The 27,262-nt window shown below is 39.0% G+C and overlaps 1 protein-coding gene across 1 annotated transcript; it reads right to left on the minus strand.

Moving 5' to 3' along the window:
• Positions 1 to 929: 929 nt before the first annotated feature.
• TF (transferrin) lies at positions 930 to 27,262 on the minus strand. The gene is made up of 17 exons (XM_032225278.1): positions 27,132 to 27,262; positions 24,417 to 24,586; positions 23,153 to 23,264; positions 21,728 to 21,919; positions 19,842 to 19,965; positions 17,634 to 17,689; positions 16,900 to 17,069; positions 14,837 to 15,011; positions 13,924 to 14,081; positions 12,670 to 12,760; positions 11,581 to 11,625; positions 10,718 to 10,882; positions 8,146 to 8,302; positions 6,353 to 6,417; positions 4,146 to 4,330; positions 3,414 to 3,597; positions 930 to 1,152 (listed from the first exon to the last, which is right to left on the minus strand). The coding sequence occupies exons 1-17, from the start codon at positions 27,172 to 27,174 to the stop codon at positions 1,112 to 1,114; spliced, it is 2,133 nt and encodes a 710-aa protein (XP_032081169.1). The 5' UTR covers positions 27,175 to 27,262; the 3' UTR covers positions 930 to 1,111.

The following is a 27,262-nucleotide window of genomic DNA, read 5'->3' on the forward strand; positions in this document are numbered from 1 at the left end:
TATACAGAAATTTTAACTGGTCCAGAATGCTGTGGCATGAACAGTGATTGGCCTGCCCTGCTATGTCAATGTAAAATGTCTACTTTTTGTGGTGCACTGGTTACCAGTTTGCTTCCAGGTGCCATTTGAAGTCCTTGTTACTTATAAAACTCTACTTGGCATCCTGCCAAGTTACTTGACTAGTCTCTCACAGCACCTTTCCTGAAATTCAATTGTGCAGGACTGGCACACTTCAGGGTCATTGTTTAAAAAATGTGATCTATTGGAACCCTAAAAGTATATGTTCTCTGCAGAAGTGCCTGCCCTCTGGAATTAGATTTCCTCCAATATCTGGATGATCCCCGTTCTGGGGTTGTTTTGAAGAGTCATGAAGATAGTATCAGTAGTAATAAGTGGCTTGGCTGCAATCCCAAAACGTCTGGAGCATCACTTGAATACCATTGACATTGATAAAATCACCATCAGTCAATTGCAAAAAGCAGTTATACTTGGAATAGCTTACATCTTGCAATGGTACTTTCAGCACTATCAAACAGCTATCTTTACCAGGTTCTTGGGAATCACATGATAAGTAGGTAAAAATACCAAATCCAATCCAAACATCTCACTGACTATATAATGAACCATAACAATTAATAATCATGAGCAATTATTATGATTGGTTGCATAGTCAGCAAGTTGTTTAGTCTAGATTTGGCATTATTAGCCACCTACTGACTCCTTTCGAAGGACGTAAGATAAGCCATTGTTGTTTAATAGTATTAAACGTATTGGTACATAGTGAAAGCTGTTCCAAATAAAATTGCCTTAGTATTATTTGTTGTTACTATTTGTGGCCAAGAAATTGTTTTCAGCCTTGGTAGACAATGACACAAAATGCTAATATATGAAGGCAAGCTACTAAAATAAGCAATCACAATAAACAGAAATTAAACTGTAGATGTTAATTCTATTTATTTTTTGCACTAGTGACTCTACAGAGTTACAAAGCCATAATGGAATGTTTAACAGAAGGTATTAAAGAAGAATAAAGTAAGTACGGTAGACTTTTGTCAACTTTGGGCAAGTAAGTATGAAGCATCCATTTTATTTCACTGCAAGAACTTGATATTCACCAGTCATGTTGATGGAAGGTGCAGACCTTAAGGAGTTCTGTCACAAGAAAACAGAAAAAAAAGTAAGAATTAAGAGAGAGAGAACTAAATAAATTGTTCTACAATAGCACAAAGTGGCCCACAAACTGTTTAACCTTTAGGAAATCTTTTGCTGTTCTGAGTATTCCAGCCCCAGTTTGAATCCCTGCCATCCCAAGAGCATGTTGGGTTGGGAAGACCAAAGTATGGCATGTCTTAAAAAACAACTTGTGCAAAATAAGGGGTGTTTTTGAGAGCATAAAAATATTTATCTAATATGATAGCTATGTGTTTAATTCCACATTCCTCTATAAATTGTTGGGAGCATGGAAAGAAAAGAGATATATTCTATAGATAATGAGACTGAAAAAGACCTTCCAACGGTGCATATTCTACTCTGCACCATTAACATATCATCATTGTAACTGTTTTAAAGTATTCCTTAGTAGTGTTAAGTTCTATTTTTTAAAAAAAAGAAAGAACAACCCTATCCCAATTGACTTCTCCTTCATCTCTGAAGAACTTAACAGAAGAGTTTAAAATTGAACAAAAGAAAGAACATTTATTACACCTTTACACCAGGCGTAATATACCACAATGAAGAAAACAACATGCCCAGAGCTCTGATATATTTTTCTACGGAACCATTTGCCATACATTTAAAATATCTTTTCAATATAGCCTATTGCAACTAATATTTAATTTTCTCTTTGTCAAGTTATCTCATCCTTTGAATGTGCTTTATATCAAGAAATTCTAGTACAATGGTGTTATAAGCATTTTTAAAAAAAATATCTTTAAAAATAGAGGAAACATATTCAAATGATAGTGAAGGTATTTATTTGTTGGCTTTTCAGCCTGCCTTTATTACAGAACTTTATAATTCACAAGGCAGTGAACATATGTAGAGCCGAGGTGGCGCAGTGGTTAAATGCAGCACTGCAGGCTACTTCAGCTGACTGCAGTTCTGCAGTTCGGCTGTTCAAATCTCACTGGCTCAAGTTTGACTCAGCCTTTCATCCTTCTGAGGTGGGTAAAATGAGGACCCGGATTGTTGGGGGCAATATGCTGACTCTGTAAACCGCTTAGAGAGGGCTGAAAGCCCTATGAAGCGGTATATAAGTCTAACTACTATTGCTATTGCTATATGTAATATTCCTCACTTCTCCTATTTTCCCCACAACAACCCTGTGAAGTCAGTTGGGCTAAGAAAGAGCAACTGACCCAAAGTCACCCAGCTATATCATGCCTAAGGCAGAACTAGAAGTCACAAATCCCAATATAACCTCTTGACTTAATCAATTTGCAAAATGAATTGTCAATAAACTTACAGACGCTCTGGACCTATAGAGTAACAACATTTGGTGTATTTGGTGCCATACAAAAAAACCTGGGAAAGCATTTGGACAGAATAGGCTGGACAAATTATCAAGTCATCAACTGCTAAAAATTGCACTGTTTGGAAATATAGTATATTATAATATTTTTATAAGCCTAGATGTTTATGGAAGATCAGATAGTCAAAAGTTCCAAATCTAGTCTGAGCTGCCTGATAGACTGCATGTAAATTATAATTAATGTTATTTTGTGTTATTCATTTGCATTTTTAGCTTTTACATTAAATTACAATTATGTGTGTGTGTGTGTGTGTGTGTGAGTGAGTGAGTGACTGTGTGTGTGTGTGCGTGTGTGCGCGCGTGCGCACGCACGCCTTGAAGTTATTCTTGACTTCTGGAAACTGCCTGGACTAGTTCCTACAATTTTCTTGGCAAGATTTTCAGACATGGCTTGCCATTACCTTCTTCCTGGGGTTGAGAGAGAATTGGTCCAAGGTCACCCAGCTGGCTTCATGCCTAAGGTGTAAGTAAAATTCATGGTTTCCTGGTTTTTAGCCTGGAGCCTTAACCTCTAGACTGAGCTAGTAGTATAAAACTATATTGTTTGTGACAGGAAACATAAACGTTGCCAAAACAAGGTACAGTGTTAGTTACTGTGGGTAACCGTGGAGACGGCCTTGACAGAAATATGGTTGGGATGTGCTTTTGTTTTGACTGACATACTGCCTCACTGCAGCTGCAAAGTTTGTTTTCCCATCACCCCTGCCTATGGCAACTCAAGAGCAGGCCAGGGATGCTTTGTGAGTTGACACTAGCAATGTCTGGAGATGGCCTCCTGCATTTTGTTTTATATTCTGTTAGAGTTACATTTATAACCAGCTTGAAATGAAATTTCTACTACTGAAATGGATGAATGCCATTCATCTTAATCTAAGATTGTTACCTGAAGATGAACATTTAGTGAATCCTTCAAGAGACTGCAGATATTCCGGCCCAAGATATTGCTCAAAGTTATTTTCATTTGGAACAGCTAAGCATTCTGTGCCATCTTTGAACAAGCTATCTTTGGCTTCAGATTGGAATAATGAGAAGACATCTTTCTGACTTCCCTGCGATCCAAATAGTTTCTGTAAAAATCAACAAAAGCAGGATTTTAGTAGTTATCATAATATTTAATAAATACAGTAGTTTTCAGTAAATGCATAACATTTCTTGTATTTGGAACTATGTTTTCTTTTTATTTGTGTCTGTCATTTCTGAAGGATGTTATTATTGGAATATTATACTGGTAGATGCTTCTCGCAGCCATCACATCACAGCCAACTCACTACAGGGCCAACTCGCCATGAGACAAGAGTTATACTAATATCAAAAAATGGTGGACTAGAATAATTAAGTTAAGAATGCAAAACGAGGGACAAAATGAATATGTGATTGACAAAAATTGAAATCATTTTTTTATTTTTTTAAATAACTAAGTTGAATTGTTGAATTGTCCCATGGCAAGTTGTCCTGTGGCGAATTGCCCATGGCAAGTTATCCCACAACGACTTGGCCATGGCAAATTGCTACAGTGAGTTGGCCAGTTCTGTCTATCAGAGCTGATGCACATCTCCAATGTGTATATGTTATATAATTTTACTATTAAACATAACAGCCTCAATTCAGAGCTTACCTGTTGCTCAAGTGCCACCTTTTTAACCACTTCTGCTCGTTCAGGAGTTGTCACCACTGCATGATTGCAAACTTGGGCCAAACCACATGTGCTATACTCATTATAACGACAACGCTCACCATTTTTGTTCAGAAGAACAAAATCGGAAGGAGAAAAACCACTTGCCCAAGCAGGTCTGTTCTCTCCTATTTAAAAAATGATTAAAATTATTAACAAGAATAAGGACTCCCTGCATCACTGTGCATATACTTGCCTTATTAGCCCTACTCCATGGAAAGGGGGGATAGGACTTTGCCAGCTGCTCCCCGTGCCATTTCTTATCTCACTGGCAATACAGTCTATATGACAATGTAGTAGTTTTAAAGTTATTTGGAGTGGTGCATATACATGACATTTTGTCAGCATGTTCACTTTTATTTATTATTTATTTAGCATATGGCATATCATACATGGAAATAACAATACATACATACACACACAGAGAGACAGACATACACATATGCAGGCAAGAAATCTAGTATGCAGGCAAATGGATGGGTAGGCACTACAGAATGTTGGCAGAGGGGTGGCTGCATGCTGCAGAATGCAGATGGGCCAATGGCAAGTGCTATGGACATGCCCTATGGAATCCGGGCAGGGTGGAAGATGTTACAAGGTGCTGGTGGGTTAGTAGCCACCATGGAATGCAAGTGGGTGGTATGGGCAGATGCACACTACAAAGAGCAGGTGGGTAAGCTCATATTATGGAATAGAGATCCCCATGGTTCTAAGGAACACTAGGAGTTCCTTAGAAGAAAAGAAAGGCAGAGTGAGAGCAACTGCAGGAGTGACTAGTGACTTCTTGCCAGCTTCCGCATTGACTTTTCTTTGTGGGAAGCCAGCAGGGAAAGCCACAAATAGTGATCATGTGACTATAGTTGAGCACTTTTAACTGTTATATGCATGAGCAGTTTGCCAAGCACCTGAATTATGAAAACATGACTGTGAGGACTTTGAGGCTAATATTTGAAGCTCCCTCATCACCAAACAGTTGCTGAACATGTGGTTACTAAGCAAAGGCTACCTGTCCTATTTTCTTTTCCATGAACTTATTAAAATTAATCTGATCCTTCAAACTGAAAATCTGAGGGGAGACAAAGTAGTTGAGGCATGTAGCAATGCAAGGTCTTTCTTTTTTCTGTGCTGCTCTGAGGTTTCCAAAAACACAGATGCTTGGATTTTCTGCCTGAATGTCCCAGAATTACTTGGCCAACCTTAGTATTCTGCATTTTGACTTCACTAGATGTATTCAACTTTGTCTGATACAACTCCAGCACAAAATGAGTTTTCCAGTACTTCTTATTCTACTGGATGATGCTTTCTAATGCAACGTGATTCTGGACCATAGTTTATTTATCTTATAAACATTATCATTATATTACAACTATTACTATTACTATTATTATTATTATTATTATTATTATTATTATTATTATTATTATACAATTGTATCACAGCGGCCAGTTGTTTCGCCGGATTTGGCATTGGTTACTAGTCGGGCCCCACCCAGGGGCCTAGGACGTCGTAACGTATTTTCGTAATATGCGTGCAGATCCAAGCAGTGCGGCTTTTTGCATTTGACTGATGGTGATTTTGTCAATTTTTAACTGTTTTAAATGTAATTCCAGTGCTTTTGGAATAGCACCCAGTGTGCCAATTACCACTGGAATTACCACTGCTGGTTTGTGCCATAGTCATTGAATTTTGATTTTTAAGTCCTGGGATTTCGTGATTTTTTCATGTTCCTTCTCGGCGACCCTGCTATCACCTGGTATTGCGATGTCTATGATTGTGACCTTATTTTTCTCAACCAGTGTGATGTCTGGTGTATTATGCGCCAGTATTTTGTCCGTTTGTATACGGAAATCCCATTATTATTATTATTATTATTATTATTATTATTATTATTATTAAATTTATTCATTAAACATGAAAGTCAACTGAACATTTAAAAATGTGTCACAAATACCATTGATTGGTGCTAATGGTTGATACGGGTTGTTGCCAGTGTCTTAGGTATCAACCAAGTATCTTCTTAAAATATATGTTGTTGATATTATTATTACCATTCTTTGGATTATGCCTGACAATCTTCATCAGTCTACTATTTCTCAACTATCATAAATAAGATGATCAACAGTTATATATTTATTTGTATGATTCCATACCTTCTGTGACATCAGTGATGGTGGTGTGTTTAACAAAAGCTACCTGTCCTGCTTCAATCAAGCATCTGAAAAATACAAGCAAAGAAAAGAGTAAGTGGCACATTTCACTCCTTGCCTTGCATAGTTTGTCATCTGAAAAATTATTCAAAAATAATTAAAAACAAATAGTCCTGCTCTGTTTAATTTGGGATTAAGAAGAATTATAAATAGATGTGAACTGAAAAGGTTCTGCCCACTTTATTATAGTACATTAATTTGATTGGAATTACTTTTTGCATGTTAATATAAAACATAAAATCTTTTAACAGCTACATATGAAGACAGAATAACATGCTTATATTGTGGAATAATAGTGATCATTATACCACTAGGTGGGGTAGTAATTGCATCTAAAGAGGACTTCCAATCTAGCTTCAGTATCAAGGCTTTGCTGGGTGTGTGTGTGTGTGTTACAATAGTTGTAATAACAATAAAAAAATTATAATAAGAATGTTCATATGACCCTGTGCAGAGCCTCCACTGACTGATCACAATCAAATTTAAAGGAAGATTCCAGTAAACAGAAATTTGCTTCGAAACCACACTACAGAATCTTGTATCTTCACTGGATTCTCAGCCCTGGGCATTATTTAAAATAATATACCATTTCAGACCAATTATTGTTTTAGCAGTTTCATTTCCCCATAATAATAAAATAAAATAAAAGAAGGAATATTTTTAAAATTGGGTGGTAGAGTGACAAATTAAGGCAATATTCACTATTGTTTAGAATTGATGCCCTATAAGATTTCCCATGGAAGGATTCAGGAAATGCTTTGGTAATTCTGAAACCTCTAGACCAGTGTTTTTCAACCTTTTTTGTGCAAAGGCACACTTTTTTCATGAAAAAAATCAAGAGGCACACCACCATTAGAAAATGTTAAAAAAATTTAACTCTGTGCCTATATTGACTATATATAAAGTAATTTTCCCACGGCACACCTTACACTATGTCACGGCACACTAGTGTGCCGCAGCACAGTGGTTGAAAAACACTGCTCTAGACAAGCTCTTCCTAGATCACCTCACAGTCACATGTTACATTTTCTTCCCCTCCAGTATGCTGACTTGTATGAGCCATCTGAAGCTATTTGTTCTGATAGTTTACTCATTTGTATTCACTATCTTGGTTGATTAGATAGATGATTTGTGGGGATTTTTAATTCCCACAAATATGTAAGAGAATAACAGAATAACAGAGTTGGAAGCAACCTTAGAGGTCTTCCCCTGTTCAGACAGTAAATCCTATCTCATTTCAGACCAATGCTTCTCCAATATCTTCTTAAAAACTTCCAGTATTGGAGCATTCACAACTTCTGGAGGCAAGTTGTTCCACTGATTAATTGTTCTAACTATCAGGAACTTTCTCCTTAATTCTAGGTTGGTTGATTAGTTTCTTTCCTTGATTAGTTTCCATTCATTGCTTCTTGTCCTGCCTTCAGGTGATTTGGAGAATAGGTTGACCCCCTCTTCTTTGTGGCAACCCTTTAGATACTGGAACACTGCTAGCATGTCACCTCTAGTCCTTAGAAATACCCAAGTCCAGAAACTGTTCTTTATATGCCTCCAGGCCCCTAATCATCTTTGTTGCTCTTCTCTGCACTATTTCTAGAGCCTAAGAAGACATATAACACATGAATTTTATTATAGGCTAACATCTACAGGAATGAATCCTGAAATGGAGGTGGAAAATGAGGAATGATCAACAAGTGTCTTCTCATTTATCTATCATATTCCAAGGAACAGCAACCTACCGAAGAGCACCTGCATACCCATAGTATATTTCATTGCTGTTAGGTTTACATTTGTATTTTTCAGACAGGCCACCTTCATCACCGCTGCCTTTGCACAGTCTGCACAATGAAGACTCAAGAGGTGAACCTGGCGCACAGCTTCCACTGAAGAATGTATCTAGCATGGGATCAGAGAAGAAACATTTCAATACTTTTGTTTATATTCTTATAACATAACATACTCTAATTGGTTGTCTATCGGTCCCCAACCCCCGGTCCGCGGACCGGTGCCGGGCCGTGGAGTACCTGGCACCGGGCCGCGGAAGCCGGGTGTTCGCTGTCCCAGGCGGCCCCGCTGCGGGGAAACGGAAGCCCCGAGAACAAAACAGGCGTCAATGCAGAGAACGGGAGCCTCGCAGAAACAGCCCTTCGGGCGCTTCCTCTGCAGCCAGAAGCTTCAGCGGCCAAGGCGGCTCCGCTTGAAGAGGCTCTTCGAAGCTTTTTCCGGCGCCGAGAGGAGGGCTAACCCGCCCTCCCTAGCCAGGGCTCCGGCTTCGCCACATGCGATGCTCGGCGCATCCCCCGCTGCTGCATGGCCTGCGAACCCCGGCAGCTCCGCTTTCCAGCTGCAGCGAAAGCGACAAGGCACCTGCCGAGTGGCCCCAGCCCAGTTGGCAGCGGGCATATGGTCCCAGCCCAGCCAGCCTCATCGCAGCGAGGGGCTCTTGGGGAAGCCGCCTTGCTCGCCCCCCGACCGGCTAATTTGCAGGGCGAGGCTTCCCCGGATGCGAGGGCGAGGCTTCCCCGGATGCAGTCCCGGCGACTTCCCTTTGGTTCGTTGGAGCTGCCCCGCGGCCAAGAAGTAGCCGGGAGGGCGGCCGCGGCTCCCCTGGGCAAGGCCTGACCGTGTCTCGGGAGGCGCCCACGCGAGCACGGCTCAGCCGGCAGCCGGGCGGGCCTCCGGAAGCGCCGGCGTTCCTCTTCAGTGGGATCGCCGAGAGGCCGAGGGCAGAGCCGCTCCCTTCCTCCCCATGGAGCCCACCGTGGGGAGGGGGCGAGGAGGGAACCGCCGCCCGTCCCGGCAGGTGGGGGCGGCGGTTCACCGTGGAGACGATCCGGAGGTAAGCACGGCTGACGACCACGCCCGCCCACCCACCTCCTTGCGGGCCACTTTGGCCTCGGCGTGCCGGAACTTGGACACCCTGAACAGGCTCTTGCACCTTTCCCCGCACCTCTGAAGGACGCCGACCAATGACCGCCCTCTGGGCTAGTGCCCAGAACCGCTTCGCGGGAGCCCTGTGGGCGGAGGGGGTGGGCAGGCAGGGGCGCAGGGTCGCGAACAACGCCCCCCCACCCCTGCGCGCGCTCAGCGGGCCACGGTAAAATTATCAAAGGCTGACTGGTCCGCGGCGATAAAAAGGTTGGGGACCACTGGTCTATCTGATATGTTGGATTTCAGTTTGCACAGACCCCAGAAAGCATGATAAGTGCATCAAATTGGGGGGATCTAACTCTAGCAATCCTGTAATTATAATAAAGCTAAGTATTGACAGCTAGATCTTCAAAACCTTAATATTAGTATTGGGAAGCGTGGCCAGCTTAAAAATGACAACTTTAGAATTCTGTCCTTTCAAAATATGTAACTGATTATCACATTATAAATTCAGGAAATACCAACAGCAGAGGTTCTCAAGGTGAACTGATATGAATACACAGAATTTGTTCTCAGTCATATTAGATTAATCAGAAAAAAAACTGTGCTGGTACTTGATACAAATCATTTTCAAAGAAGGATCAGCTCCAATAAAGAGGATCAGTTGCAGAGGTGATAAGATAAATAAAAATTGAAAAATTGAGTTAGGAATAGCTTTCATACTGTTCATTTGCTTTCTGGTATTCCATTTATTCCATAAATTTCAATGCAGTAATCTAATGTTGCAAAATTCCTTTGCACTTCTATATTATCTTAGCAGAATGCTATTTTAAGGACTGACATATACATATCTTAAGAAGCATTTTAACTAGAGGCAGGGCATGCACAATGCCTTATTTAAAAACATTTTGAGTGTGAGTTTTTAATAAAGGTTCACTAAATCTCTAGTGCAAAATGTCCTGTTTTGAGTACTTTGGGGAGAGTCTGAAGCTCAAAATTAAGAAATTTCTCCAAAAATGTGCTCAAGACATTTTAGATCAAACAATTTGATGCCCCTAATGTTTATGTTACTTTATTAAAAAAAAAAAAAACTAAGGAAGAAAAAAGTAGTGATAGTCTCTGAAACATAACAACTAGAAATAGTTTCCATTTATAGCCAATCACTTTTTTCTTTCTTCTTTTTCCATGCAAAATACTTATGGGGTGGGGAGGACACAATTAATGCATAATCCTTTGGTAACCCTTTGGAACCACAGAAGCTGTTGTCCTAGAAGCACCGGTTTCTTTACTGCAGTGTTTCTGAACTTTAGCAGTTTTATGATGCGTGGACTTCCATTCCAGAATTCCTCAGGCAGCATGGTTTAGAAACACTGTTTTACAAGATGGCTGAGGTAGTAGTATAAAAAGCATAAGCAACCAAATGGAAATAAAGCCACTCACCAAGGCTACAATTAAGATTATGTAGAATGTTAATGAGACCCATGGGAATATTCCAGCCAGCAGTTCTACCAACACCAGTATGACAGGAGGTCTTTCCTCTCAGATTGGTCCAGTTGATCTCACTGTCACTTTTCTTAGCAACAGCTACAGCAGTGTAACCTTTAGCTGAAAAATAAGAAGCAGACGCAACATTTCTCCACTGACAATTCAACAGAAGGGAGGCATGGTCCAGTAACTCCTTCACATCTTTTGCAAACATTTAAAGAGAAAAGAGTTCACTTACATATATGAATCCTAAGTATAGGATTCATTTAGTCACCATTCAAAGTTAAAATGGCACTGAAGAAAGTGGGATATGGCTGTATTTCACACATACGACCGTTGAGGCATCTCCATTGTCACAAGATCAAAACTTAGATGCTTGGCAACTGACTCATGTTTATGACAGTTGCAGTGTCCTTAGAACACGTTATCCCCTTTTGCAACCTTCTGACAAGCAAAGTCAATGGGGAAGCCAGATTCATTTAGCAACCATGTTACTAACTTAACAACTGCAGTGATTCACTTAACAACTGCAGCAGGAAAGGTCATAAAATGGGGCAAAAAACAACTGTCTCAGCAACAGAAATTTTGGGCTCAGCTGTGGTCATAAGTTGAGGACTATCTGTATTTTGTGCAAAAAGAGGAATTTTCGTCAGCGGATTAGGAAGATAGATACAGAATGATTTGACCAAGTTTTAACCAATTTTGTTGTATTTAAGAACAATGACAAATAAAGATTATACTTATATACATATAAATTGACAAAAGTGTAGATGCTTGCAGATCTCTTAAGTGGCAATATGTTCACCATAATTACCTACCTGTTACACCTTTCGTGGGATCGATGCAGGCAGCAGACTCTTCACCTGGAAGAAATAAAAATAAAAATAGGATATGAAGATCTCACTTCAAGCTCAAGCACATTCAATTTTCATCTACCTTTGGACTACAGGGGAGGTATCTTGTACACATAGACCTAAAAACAGATAATGTCAAGCATATTGGCAAAATAAAGGACACTATTATGGAGTGCAAGATAACTGAACTCAAGACATAATATGTATGATCCAGGACTGATGACACTGGTGAACACAAAGATGGACTCAATTTCTATCCACCCCCTTACAATTTTGCAATGGCCATGCATATTGCTCTTTGGGAATGAGATAAAAGTATTAGATCACTTGGTGAGCATGATAATGAAAAGGAGGAAAAATCATGCTTCAGCTATGATCCAAGTAGAGTAGTGAGGAATGAGGTGGCTTGAAACAGATTTTTCTCCCTTCAGATCAGATGCCAGAACACTTAAGTTTTTCTTAATTTAAAGCGCAGAGTTAGAAGTCATTTTCATTTACATAATTGTGGATATACTTTTGATGACAGGGAGATTATTTCTGAAGACTATCTGCTGGGAGACTCTGTTATGCAGTTGGATGACTGCTAGGAGACAATCTACTGCAGGGGTGTCAAACTCAAGGTCCGGGGACAGGATCTAGCCCATGGGCTGCTTAGATCTGGCCTGTGGGGGCACCCTGGAAACAGCAAAGGACCGGTCTCCGGTGCCTCTGCAAGCAAAAATGGAGCTTGGGAGGGCCCTCCCGAGCTCAGTTTTCACTGGCAGAGGATTGCACAAAGCTGTCACAGCCGAAAGCAGCGCTTGGGAGCCTGTTTTCGCTGGCAGAGTGCTTGGGCCATCACAGGCACCCCCGACATGAGTGATGTTGAGCTGGCCATGCCCACCCTCGCCACGTTCACCCCAGCCCTCCAAGGTCAAACACAACCCTGATGCGGCCCTTAATGAAATCAAATTTGACACCCCGATCTACTGGAATAAATGAGCCAGAGTCCTATATAGCAGGTCACTTCTTATGTGCTTACAACAGCTACTGATCTACTGAGTTCATACTTACGAGGGATTTCTGTCAATATTGGGACAAGGCCACATTTTCCTGCAGTGTAGATATGTCCTCCATCCAAGGTAATGGCATCAGCTTCTCTTTTCTGCAAAGACCAATGTATTTTCTATCAGCAAACACATTTCCTAATATGTGTCTTTACATGGTTAAAATGAATCATTCAAGCTCAGCAGGGATCCTCAGGTTTACATTGTTGGGGGGGGGGATTCCACCAATATTTTGAATAACCAGTTTTGTCTGAGCACACTCTATGGGACAGAGAGGTGATTGACCACAGATGGAACAAAACTGAAAGTCATTGGCAGGGAAACAAGTATCTTATCAAAAGGTGTATTTGACAGGGCAGTATTAAGCAAGTGTGCACTCAGCTCTGCCTATTGCAATTTCTATATTTTTAAAACTAGGAGAAGGAAAAAATGAATCATCATCATCTTGTTTCCTGCTGTTGGGTTTTCGGGTTTGTAGAACTATAGCAGTCCCCTTACATTTTTCTCCAAAAGAGTAGAGAGAGGTTACGACAGAAGAGTCAAGGTAAATCCAACATTTTCAGGATCTAATCCATAGAACTCAAGCTATAGAAATGCCTAAATTTCCAAACAGAACATAGTGGAAGAAATAATACCAAGAATATTGACCTAACTGAATAACAATAAAGGGATGTACTGTCTCATGCTATGGAAGGATATCTTATGTTCACTTTGGGATTTAAATATCTTAGGGACCAACTGATATCACTGAAGAAATAAAATACAAAGAGGACAGGTTACAATTCCAGTAAAAATAAAATAAGGGGAGAAAAATAATGGAGAGATGCTTCAAATGGAGGAAATAAAAGTTAAACAGACCACTGAATATGTTCCCTGGGGAAAAAATGGCACTGGTATTTAGGGTAGAGATATCCCAATAGGTGCAGAGGTAAATCATGAACAGAAGCATCAGCTGTCCTCACACTGGTACTTTTTAACTATTTCAATCATTCCCAGCTTAGAAAAATAGGGATGGGAAGCACCACACTACGCACTCAGTGCATTGTTGTAGAGGCTATTGCCCAGTATGAAAGACTCATAACATGGATATATTCAATTAACATGTACTAGCAAAATCACAAACTTCTTGTTTATTTTACTAGTGTCTTTTTCATGGATGGCACCTAGTATCCTGGTTTTTTTAAATATTTTTTCAACTAAAGTGCCTGGACTTGGTCACTATTTTCATGTGAAAAGGTATGTGGAAACTTTAAACACTTACTATAATCTTGATAAGGCAATCTTCTGTTTTGTCTGCAACAGCACATTCAACGGCACCATTGCTCTGTGCACTCCACATATCACATTTATTCTTTTCAGCCTTGCCCACTGCACACCACACAATTCTTTCTGTGGTATCAGGCTCTGGATCAGATCTCTCTAAAGGACAAGAAATACCTCGGTTAACCAAGTATTCAGATTCCTCAGAATATTGCAAACTGCTGAAATTGCTGGTAAACAGAGACCACCAATGTCCACTGTAAGCTTCAGTGTACCATCTTTATATTCTAGACTCAAAGAGGGTGGAATGGAGCAACTTCCTGCAGCCAATTCACCACATCAACTCGCCACAGAGGGACGGACTGCATTGAGAGGGAAACTTTTTGCCAGGGCTGCCGGCACTCCTAATAAAGGAATCTTTAACTTCAGGGAGTTTGTCGTGTTTGGGAGCTGGGTCAGAACATCTACACTGGCTACGCTGGCTGGGGGATTCTGGGAGTTGAAGTCCACAGGACTTAAAGTCGCCAAGGTTGAGAAACACTGGTGTAGATGTTCTGACCCAGCTCCCCCATCCTATTGCTTATGGTTTGCTATTATTACCCTTTTTATTACTTCAGTGCTCAGCTAGCCAAACAGAGTAAAATATGAGTCTTAGCCACAAACAAGTTGGAACTAATCCTGTTATAACATGGGTGTAGCCAAAGCATAAAAGTTTCTACTTTGACAAAAGTTTGACATTTTTCCCATCACAGAGATTTTAGAAGCAGTCAACAGACTGAACTGCAATTAAGCTTGTATTGCTGATAGCAAGTGAACCAATTATTATTTTTTAACAGTTTTCTAATGCCTTATTTTCAATGCCTGGTATTCATCACTGTGACTTCATAATGCATAACAAGTCCTGCCCTGTTTACCTCTTTTGAGAGCCTGTATTGCAGCACAGTACTTAGGACCTAGGTAAAGTTCAGCATCTGCTTGTTTAGGCACTTGAGTGAGACCAACTGCGCTATCCTTAAACAGGAGATCTTTGCCAGAGTCCTGAGAAGATTTAAAAAGTTGGCATCTTGGTTGCTTTTGCTTCATCTGTTCCTAAAATAAGAGAAAAATGAATGGAAGAAGAATGAGATGAGATGGAATATGAAAATTAATGGAATATTTATTTTATTTATTCAATCTGTATAGCTGTCCGTCTCACTATTACATGACTTGCAATAAAACAAAAACACAGAATACATACTATAAAAACAAAATAAAAAACCCATAGCAGCTGGGCATGATCCAACTTCATCCATAAAACCAGGAGATGGACTTTAATCCACACTCAGTGCCCCAGACTCAAGCACAAAGGCAAGTTTTCAAGACCTCAAGAAATATCAACAGGTCGATCTAATCTCAGAGGTGATGATGCGCTAAAGGACAGATGCCAGACAACACTTCCTATCTCATAGCACTCGAAGCGTACTCTTTCTGTCAAATCATATAGGACTGACAGAGACAATTGGGGAAAGATGGTACTGCATATAGCTCAGCCCAAAGTCACAAAGGATTTTAAATTGATAACCAGCACTTTGAATTTCACGCAAAAATGTATCAGATGCCAATGTGGTTTACGGAGTACTGGTGTTACATGTGCCAAGTAACTGATACCACTAACTGTCTTCATCGCCATATTTTGCACCAGTTAAAGCTTTCAAATACTCTTCAAGCTCAGCCCCACATAAAGTGCATTACAGTAGTCCATTATTGGGGATCACAAGGGCATGAGTGACTGTGAGCAAGGCCTCTCCCACCCTTTGAGAGAACAGAGAGAAATTAGGAAGAACAAAGAATCTTGAATAATGAAACTGCATGAAAAATGCAGGAGCTATGTTGCAGATAGGAAGTTTGGGAAAAGACTACTGCAATGTGAACAAACTCAGAATTAAATTCAGAACTTTTTTTTTCTAAACTAGAGCCTGAAATTTGAAACAGGAAAGATAATAGTAGCAATTTTGGCTTTATCTTAACCAAAATATTCTGTGAGTCACCTACCCCTCTTTCCTAGCATATGGTTCTGTTCCAATTCTCTTCATTCAAATGAATAAAGGAAAGACCAGGAAACACTATCAGGAGTCAAAAATATCAATTGATTTTTTCTTCCTCCATTTTATTTTCCAATATCTCTTTCCTTGGTAGCTTTAATGTTTCAATTATTTACCACCTTCAATTTATCTGAACAATCCTCCACACAATACTATTATTGTTCAAATATGACTCTGTCTTATTCATGAAATGTTATGGGAGAGAGGAGTTCAGATGATGAAAACTTTCACCTGTAACTCTTCCATATTTTCTCACAATTTAATTCATTTACAAAAAGCAAATGGAATCCATGCACTGTCCTTTATCTGAAACCTTTAAAACATTCAGACTTCTTTGGGTAAATCTGCTTGGGAATTTGAGCATAATTTTGACTTGGCAGCAGTTTATTGCCTTTCCCTTTAAAGGGTAGTGGCAAAATTGTTGTTTTTAGCCTTTAGTATGAAGAGCAAAAATTTAAACTCATTGTCTATTTGGGTGATTTCTTTGCGTGTAGCAACGTAAAATATGAGTTCCTTCATGAAACTATCACAATGATCTCATTAATATTTTTACTAATGGGTCAGGCAAAATTTCAATTATATGAAAATTATGAACCATTGCCCAAGTGGCACAGTGCTGTCAGCCAAAAGAACTTATGTTTTCTATCTGTGTCACAATACCAGGTCAGGAACAATGTAAATGAATATTTCTTTGTTCTTTTTAAAATGAACTTTGTAGTATACAAATCAGTCAAAACAGCTTTATTTGTGGCATTTCCTTTTCAAGTTAGCATTTTCCTACTTTTAGTACTTCATCTTCTTCTTCTTCTTTTAGTACTTCATTAAATTTGAATTGAGATGTTTGTGATATTTATTTTTAATCTGTTTTATAAAAAAAAGAAAAACTTGATAAATACCAGTGCATAGGAAAGGAGTTTCCAGATTTTAACTGCCGAATCATCAGGTCGTGCTACCACAGCATGAGCTGACACTCTAGCCCAGTGACAGGATTCATATTCTTCAATAGGCTTTCTGGTGCCATCAAGACAAAGTAATTCATACTTGCTTCTTTCTTCTGCACTGTCAGCTGTGAAGAATAAAGGCAACAGTGAGTGTATGTAAGAAAACAAACTGACAACTGTCTGCTTCAGGCAGCAACTAGGGTCTCAGCTGAACTGCCCATCAGGAAACCTCCAAGCTCTCTCTGGAATTCCACCGGGTTCACTCAATCTCCTAGGACAGGTGACTTGAACGGTCCCTGCCTCTCTTGCATATTTAATGCAATACCATTTTTTTTCTCAATTGCAGGCCATCATACAATATCATAAACAGGTTTTGAAATTCCTGTTTCGAAATCAGTTTGTTACATACTCTTGTAAGACTGTTGTTTGGGAAATTTCCACATTTAATGTGCTTGGTACACTTCGCTTAAAAGCATGTACAGAGCTATTATTTGTATAGATTTCACAGATCTCCAAAAATAGGTAAGCATAAGTACACCTCAAGCTTGCTCTGGAACCCCACTAGAAAACTGGTGTTGAGGACCCAATAGATGAGTACTTGATAAAATGAAACGCCTCTGCAAATAATCATAGGTTTAAGCACTTTTTGGTATTTCAATTTACAGATTAGCATTTTCCCAGATTCATACCTAATACGACTGCCTCATTCACAAAAGCCACATGTCCAGCTCCAGATTTCAGGCACCTTATGAAAAAAAGGATAAAATATTAGGAAGGGGTGGTGGTTAAGTATTATATTTATTGCATATTGTATGATGCTATCACCAACATTTCTGCTTTTTCAACTGAATAGAAACCATCTACGCAAACTGCCCGAATATGGCTATCCAAAGCCAATGAAGCACTGGCTTGTGGCACCAAAATTTAGGGTGCACCAATACTACTCTTATTCCAAAAACAGAGGCAATTCTAAAAATACAAATCTGTACATTGATGGGAGGTAGCACCATCAGTCAATATGACCTAGGGGCACCACATATCCTCAAACTAGCACTGCAGATACCATAGGTTAATTATTGTTTCTTACCAAGAAAATAAATAAATGTGAACTGAATAGAGAACTTTTACAGGGAATGAATAGTGAGAATATGGAAGAACAATTAAGGCAAGACAACTCATGTCTCTCTGGTTAAGTAATTTGTCCATTTTTAGCCCAATATCGTTCAAACAGACTGGCAGCAGTTCTTTAGGCTCTTGGACAAAACATTTTGCCATCAGTGAAAACCAGAACTCTACCTAGTTGAAGATCCTGAAACCTTTGGTAAATAAGATAAGAAATGAACTACTGAATTGTAACTAATCTTGCTACAATTAGTCCTTAATTTATGACGACAATTGAGGTGAAAATTTCTGTTGCTAAGCGAGACAGTGAGTTTTGCCCCCCATTTTACAACCTTTCCTGTCACAGTAGTTAAGTGAATCACTGCAGTTGTTAAATTAGTAACATAGTTGTTAAGTGACTCTGGCTTCCCCATTGACTAATGAGTAATGGCTGTCCTGGGCACTTCCCTGGACAAGTCTCTGGATGCTAGGTCAGATGAGGAAGAGCTGGGTCTAGAGGCATTGTGCGGGGGACATGGAGGAATATCCAGAGGTTGCCGGAAGCGCTGAGCCAGGAGTGGCGAGGTCGAGCACTGCGGAGCTATCATAGGAGGAGTGACAAGATGAGCAGCTGGCTGAGCTATTCAACCACAGTTTTTTAAAAATTTCTTTAAAAGTGCTTTGATTCTTCTAGCCTTAAGTGACATTTCTGTGTTCATTATGCAAAGCAGCACAGTGAATTCAGCAGTTCTTTTGGTCTGTGTGCAAATCTCACAGAATTCAGTTCCCAATGGGAGCTAAGAGCAACTGGAGATTTTTCAGTGTTGGAGGGGGAGGTGTTAAGTCCTCGGACTTCCAACCTGGGCTAAGCCGAGGTAACACCAGACACCAAGTTGAACCATTTATTAACAAGCTAGCATTGAACTACGACAGACGCACAAGAGGCCGTCTGACGGCTATTTGTAAAATCGCTATCGGGTGGCCAGCCAATCCGCGGCTACGTTTAGCTGGAACCAATCAGTGAAACTCGGCTTAGCCCAGGTCGGAAGTCTGAGGACTTAACAGGAAAGTATTCCTTGATTACAATCATTTGCTTAGTATCCATTTGAAGTTACAACAGCACTGAAAAAAGTGACTTATGACTGTTTTTCACATGACCATTGCTGCATTCCCATGATCACATGATCAAATTCAGATGCTTGGCAACTGGCATGTAATTATGACATTTCCAGTGTCCCAGGTTCATGTGATCACTTTTTGCAACCTACTGACAAGCAAAGTCATTGGAAAAGCCAGATCCAGTTAACAAACATGTTACAGGCTTAACAACTGCAGCAATTCACTTAATGATTGTGGCAAGAAGGGTTGTAAAATGAGGCAAAATTCTCTTAACAATTTCCATTGCTTACTTTTGGTTAAATTGTGGTCATACATTGAGGAATACCTGTGTACGAATGCTAAAGGAATTTGCATACCATCTAAGAGGGAAGTGGAACAAGAAAATTGTAATTATCTGACATAAAGGTCAGAAGTCGTTCACATATTTAACTTTAATTTTTTTTCTTTCTTTTTCATTTCTGTACTTTCTTATTTCATTTTCTTTTTCTTTCTTTTTTCTTTCAAATTGTCTTTTATTCTATTAAAAAAATCTTTTATTCTATGTGAATAGAATGTGAATTTTAAAAAGTTGAACTTAATTGGAGGGCATGTTCCCTTATAAAATATATTTCGGATGTAGTTATAGAAGCGTGATAAAAGCTTATTGTGGCTTATGGGGAAAAGCATGTGTCACTTACTGATAGGCTCCTGAATATCCAACAAAAGGATCATTCCAGTCACAGTTTCCACGGCAAGCACGGCACAGTTTTGGTGCATTTTTGACACCTGGGGCACAACCACCTGCAAAGAATTTCTCCACAGCTGAAAAAGAAATCAGATGGGTAAGTCTTTGACAGTCCTTTATTAGTAGGATAAAGTACTAGATCCTTTATATGATTAAATTGCATTCTTCAAGTTTGGTTCAGAATTGGATCGACCATATTGTGCCTCACATGGTATGCTTGAAGTTTTATTATATTCAAGAGTAAAAGGGGCATCTTTTCCTTCGAAGGAAGTAGTTGGTAAACAAATAAGAGGATTCCAGATTTCCCTGTGATGTCAAAGATTTGCTGGATCATAAATTTCACAATATGTTACTTATGGACAGCAGCTGCATATCATTTGAGAAAGTATGGTCCCTACAAGGTTATATAAGTAGACACACTTCTTAGATCCTGCTCCATAACTGCATAAGGCAATAAAAATGTAAGGCAATTAAAATATTGTTTTATATATGGAACATTTTACTGTAGCTGTGTTTATATGAAAAGAATATACGGAGAAGCAAAGGGGAAAAAAAGAAAAGACAAAGAAATATTCATATTCTAAAATGCACATAGACATCACACAGTTTTCTTTTGGAGTAAGCAACTTGTGTAGAGTACAAAAAAGAGGGTAATAAATAATATACCAAAGAAATTAAATACATAAGCTAAAGGAAAAGAGGTGTATGTAAAACCATTTTATATTCATACCATTCTTTCAACCTTTCCATATAGCCATATATTTCTATCCTTGCAAACTACTCTTTCTTTATCACACTTATCACTACTTCATGTGTTGGTTTTTATTTTGGAGAATTAGAAAGATTATACACAAACCCTCGACTTCATGATATCACATGATAATTCACATGGACCGTACCCTTTTATAAAGTTTTAATACTTATTCTCTGACTTATTCTCTAATATCTTGACTATTCTTTTCTGCTCTGATCATCAGAGCATGATCATTTGACTTTATTTATTACCATTTCTTCATTTCCAGTTCCTTCTGCAATATAATTTATTTCAGATAATTCTGTCCAGGATAAATAATGTGTTAATGAAAGTATTGCCCTTACTGAGAAGCTTTTTGCAATTTCATACATTTAAGCACTATGCTTTCTCTAAAATTATTTCAATTATGAATACAACCAGAAAATCTCTGAAGAATTGTTAAAAAAAAAAGACTAGTTTGACCAGGAATACAGGCTTATGATATAAGCTTGCAAAACATCAAACTAGAGTTAAAGGAAATAGGACTGAAACTTTAGTTCCATTTTTGATATAATTCTATTCTCAATATGAGCACTTGCTAAAAGCCCCCCAAAAACCCTGATATTACAAGAACTAATAGAGAGAGAAATGAATTTCCACATTGTACAAAAAAAAAAATACAGAAGGTTTTGGTATCAGTTGTATATATGCGTGCAATCCCACCACAGTTGCCCATATTCCACACTGAGATACATTCTACTCTTTCTTGGCCATCTACAATAGTTCCCAACATGAATTAATCCAAAAATACCCACTACCTAAATTAGTTTTATTTCCAGAGTGGCCTACACACTCAGCTTGAAAATGCTGATTGAAGCCATGACATTAGGGAAACCTTCTGTGCTTGTGAAGTGAATATTCATTGTTCATCCCCGCCTCCTTTTTCCCCCTAGTTTTTTTCAAAAATTTATCAGGGTTGTTGTTTTGGGGAGAATGGGAGATGGAATGTGTGTAGGATATATTCTCTACCTTGAGTTATTTGTAAAAATAATAGCCATGCATATAGATGATAAATAGAGAAATAGAGCTGTAGAGGTTTTTCTTACCCTTTTCTACAGGTTCTGATTCTATTCCATCCCACGGAATGGTACCGCCAGCCACAAGATTTCCTATTGGGATATTCCAGCCTGCAGATCTTCCAAAACCAGTGTGACAAGATATCTTTCCTTTGAGGTCCTCAATTGAAGTAATAGTTCCTTTCTTCACAACAGCAATGGCATGATAACTAGTAGTAGTTACTGATAAGTAGAGAAGGAAAAATCAAATGTAGGTTATAGCTAGAGTCTCTGTCTATTTCCAACAAAATTGTTTAAGAAACAATTTGTAGCAAAGTGAACAAACTTCATTATCATGTCATATCCGTATACTATAGAGGAAACAGCTGGCTATATTAAGCAAAATATATATTTAGGAGTGGGCTTGCCAGTGTGCTTCTATTATAATTGCTTCTAATGTTAATGGTCTGAAACTCTTTGTATGAATGAATTAAATAAATTAAAGACTAAAGTATCTTGACTGTGTTAAGGTGAAATTGATTACAGCAAATGTAAAACACAAATGTATCGTGAAAAGGAGGAAATACAGGCTTTCTCTTTTGATCAGTCCAGAGGACTTCACCAGTTTGTGGCTCTGGTAAATGTGATCCAAAGAAAACATCAGTCCACCATCATAACTAAAGGAGAGGAAGGAGTTAAAATTCTGAAAGGGGATTTCTGAAACTGGCTTGGTTTCCAGACTCTGGCAGCCTAATGCTGAAGAGCAGAAAAACCCCGAGCAAATTATCCTAACACTGCATCCCTGAATCACAAATACAAAACTCATCTTAAATATATCTGGAGCCTCCAGGAGTCAATACCAAGAAAGGGCATTGCAGTATTTCTCAAACTTGACAACTTGAAAATATATGGGCTTCAACTCCCAGAATTCCCAGGCCTGTCTGGAGAATTCTAGGAATTAAGTCCATCTTCAAGTTGCCAAGTTTGACTGGACTGGAATAATAAACCTGGCATGCAGCAAATCCACAAATCCGCAAATCCAGTCCTGTGTGAATTTTCAAGTGGATTTTGCATGGTGAGCTATAACAACCCACACATCTAGTTTAATTCATATTAGCAACTTTATCTTTAATTCGTTATCAAATCTATAAGGCCACTCATTGATTCTACAAAACTGTGATTGGTAAATGCCAGCAATAAACGGTAAAAATCCAAGCCAAAGTCCTCTTATTAAAAGCATAAAACATCTATGCTATATGTCTACCCCAAAGCTCCAAAATTAATAGTCTGTCCCAAATATCTGGCTGAAGAGCCAAGTTTTCATGGCTTTCTGAAAGGCAGTATGGTTGGAGATATCCATACTCTGGGCAGGTCCCATGACAGAGAAGGGCTCATATCACCTCCCCTGCCAATGAGCAACCATTGAATGAATTATGCAGCCTCTTTGTATTTTCAGGTCAATCCTATCAACTTTACCTCTTGGGCCTTTTGAATGAAGTTCAGCTATAACAGGCTTTAGAAAATAAGGGTTCAAGCTTGCTTCTAAAATAAGACCAGCATCTAAAGTGATGGCATCTGCGTCTGAGTTCTAAAAAAAACATAAAAGTAGGATAATAAGGAGAAAATATTTCTTTGGCATAAAATATTTCATGAATGCATGACAGTTATATCTCCCTGTTTCTTCCTAGATCTGGAAATTAACATGACTTTCTTTTCTTTCAAAACATATTTGCCATGAAGAGTGATCATGCTATCTTGAACAGAGAACTGGGCTTCTCGTCAGTTGATTCTTAAGCTGACTTCTATCCAAAGTCAGGAGCATCCACAGAGGAGATCAAGAAAATTAAAATTAAGCTACAACTTTGAAGCCTGGCCTTTTCATTATATGTTGAAGAGAAAGGAAGGGAAGGGAAGGGAAGGGAGGATTTAATCACATGATCATGGTGGTCTTTTGACTATTTAGAGCAGGGATCTCCAACCCCCAGCTTGCGGCCCACTACCGGGCCATGGCCTATTCGGAATTGGTCCATATGAATGGCTGGTTGGAGTATATACATGCACGCAGCTCAACTTGCACAAGTGACAGGTCAGTTGGCAATTGCATGCATGTGTGCCGGACTGCCGCTCACATATGTTGAGCTGTATATACACACCTTGGCCCACTGCTTGTGCGGCCCAGTTCCCACCTTCCTCCCCAGCTTGGCTGCAAAGGTTGGGGAACACTGATTTAGACAATCCTCTGCAGATTCCCTGTGGTCAGCATTTCATTGATCTAATACAGAGGTCCCCAATCCCCCAACTCCCAGTCCATGGACAGGCATGCCAGAAATGGGGCCTAATGAAACCCCATCCACGGGATGCAGACAGTATGCAAAACCATGGCCCCTGTGGTCCACAGAAAAACCTCTCTCCATGGAACTGGTCCTTTTTGGCCCAAAAGGCTGGGGGTCTCTGATCTAATACATAAAATATGCAAGCAATGAATGACTGTTCTGAAATCTAAAAATTTAATGAGCAGACAAAAAATATTTTATACTGATTGCATCATTTCAGCCTATGTCAATTTTCCCATCATCCAAGCATATTTTTCAAAATTCTGCTTCCATGTATGAGATTCTATTTTCTATAGTACTTGCTCCTGTTTTTATTTCTTTGAAGGGAAATAAAAAAAATAAGTTGTTTGAACAAAGAACTCGGGAAGTTTCCCAGCTTCCCTATCCAGCCATGAGCAGTCACTTACTTTAATAGCTGTTATGCACTCCTGGTGATCAGTCTTCCTCACACAAATCAGTTCTGGAAAATCCTTGGACTGTTGCTGGGCAAAGCATTCCTGCTTAAGCCTTTGGCATTTTTCCTGCTCTTCATTGGATACTGTGCACCATCTTACGGAAGAAGTTGCAAGACACAGAGCTATGAAAAGAATGAAAAGGGTGCAGATAATGTTAATATCACAGATCTTAAGCAAGGATTGATAGAGTTGCCTGGTTGAAGCTTTTTCTACATATGAAATCAGATCAAAAGGGTTACTGAACTGAAGTGGACTGAATTTATTTTCATTAACTGTAGGGATGGTGTTTTGCATCTCTCAGACATGAATATCTGGACTTGCATTTGGGTTCCCACTTATCGAATAATGTCACCTGGTATTTAGAATCCATTTTTATATGCAAGATTAACTATATTACTAATTTCATAGAATGAGAAGCAGCACAGCTTTTGTACATAGAAATGTATCTTTTCTAAAAGGTAGTTCTCAGTTTGAAGATTTGTCAGCAGACATTCCTAAAATCCAGGTAAATCCAATTTCAGTTTAAGATCACATAGGAAGAGGAGACACAGAGAAAGAAAGTTAATAAATGAAATAAACTAGAAATAAAATTGTGGATACTGAATATCTAAACAGATAACATTACAATTACATCATTATTATAAAAAGTGATAATCTGTCAAGGTGATTAGCATGCTAAGTTATAGAAAAATTGCACTTTTTAACAATATATTATAGGTCAATTACTGAGAAAAATTTTATAGTTTGCAAAATAAATTAGAAAATGTGTTTGGGCTTCAAGAAGGGATATGACACAGTCATTAAAGCAATTTAAATGCAATTGAAGACAGACCAAAAACTTTCCAAAGAGTAAAACTGGCAGCCAAACATTAGAAAACAACAAATACTGAACAGAATGTTCCTATTATCACATAGAAACTAATCAGTGAAGAAGATAATCTAAACTCCTTGGAGTTTAGATCCTCATGCTGCTACAGAAAAGGCTGTCACGCATTTTCATCTAAATTCTCAATTCAGGGGGTCTCCAACCCCAGGGCCCACTACCAGGCCATGGCCTATTTACAACCAGACTGTGTGAGTGGAGGGCCGGTTTGCACATGCGCATTCCGCTCAACTTGCAAAAGTTGACCTGTACATGCATGTGTGTGCGCACCAGCGTGCCGCTCACACAATTTGAGCTGCTCATGCAAACGCATGCTGCACACCGGCTGCTGCTCAAGGGGCCCTGCTCCCTTCCTCCGCCTGAGGGGCCACCAAGCCACAAAGGTTGGAGACCACTGCTCTAATTGATGAGACCTGTAACAGGGATTCATACCAAGATCCATGGCAGGTGCATAAGTAAGCATGTGGCTTTTTCACTATCCTGGCCCTAAACAATTAAGGACTTTATGTTAAGAACCAGTATATTAAAACTAGACCCAGAAATGCATTTGATGCCTGTTCAACTAATATAGGATAAGTTTGAAATAGTCTATAAAGGGAATAGCAACAGACAAATTGGCTGCACTCTTTTGTACAGTTTTATCAAATGACCATCAACAATCTCTCTTGTTTGTCTATTTTTGTTTGTTTGTTTATCAAATTTTCTGATTGATCAACTCTGTCTCAGAGTGACTCTGGGCATGTCAGGATTTTACTTGCTGATCAAAATACCTTGATGTAATCAAGATATCAATTCTGGATTCCCCCCTCCCATCATTTCTTAAATAGCAATAGCACTTACTTATATACAACCTCATAGTGCATTACAGCCTGTCTAAGTGGTTTACAGAGTCAGCATATTGCCCCCAACAATCTGGATCCTCATTTTACCAATTATCAAGATAAGTGTGTCTATTCCATTCCATACCTGCCCCTTATTCCTGTATTTGTTCTAATCTTGTCAGGAAAGAAGTAAAAAAATATTTGCAGGGATAATTTAGATGACAGAGGAATAATTAACCAACCTATCTCTTATTCATCTTTTCTCTCCTCCAGTTTCTTTTAGTATGAAATCACATTAATTTGGAAATATTTCTTAAAGTATCTCATCCCACCCTAATATTCCTTGTTCAAAGCAAGTTCATTCATGATGATAATAAAAATAGTATTCTTTCTTCTTTTGCCTTTGAACTCACATCTAATTAAATAATTTATGTATTGGTCTTCCTTTCAGCCTGTATGAAAGCATAACTCCAAGTTCAGCATTTGCTTAAATTGAAACTTAAATCTTCATATTAAAAATGTATATTTGGCAGAATTCTTGAACCAGATCCTCAGTTAAAACTGAAATTTCTGCATTTTTTTTTAATTTTGCAATTTTCTAGTTCTTAAAAAACACCAGGAACAAGGTAATTGGTGTAGCATAGTGGGTAAGGTGCTACATGTACATGATAGAAATCTAAATTCATGTCTTCATATGATCATGGAGTATGCTGAGTGATTTTATACTAAACTTTTCCTCAGCCAAACCAACCTTTAGGGTTGGTGAAAACATAAAAGCAAAGAAGATCCCATATATGCCAGCCTGAATTCTTAGAAGAAAAGGTGGGAAACAAATGCAATAGAAAGAGAAAAAAATACTCCACAGTAGTTAAAGGTTTCATTTTGAAAACTAATCTAGAAGTCGCCCCTTTAATCACCTCTGGTGCTAGAATTGTTACTATCTGTTAATCTGCGTTCACTTACCCAGCAGCCCAAAGGACAGAGTGGCTTGGAGGGCAAATTTCATTTTTCCTCGCCCTCTGGTGGCTTTCAGGCAAGGTGTTGCAGAGCTGTCGGTCACAGACTGCTCTCAAAGAGTCTGTGAAGGCTGTTGA

This window comes from Thamnophis elegans, chromosome 10 (genome assembly GCF_009769535.1).
Source record: "Thamnophis elegans isolate rThaEle1 chromosome 10, rThaEle1.pri, whole genome shotgun sequence".
Lineage (NCBI taxonomy): Eukaryota > Metazoa > Chordata > Lepidosauria > Squamata > Colubridae > Thamnophis > Thamnophis elegans.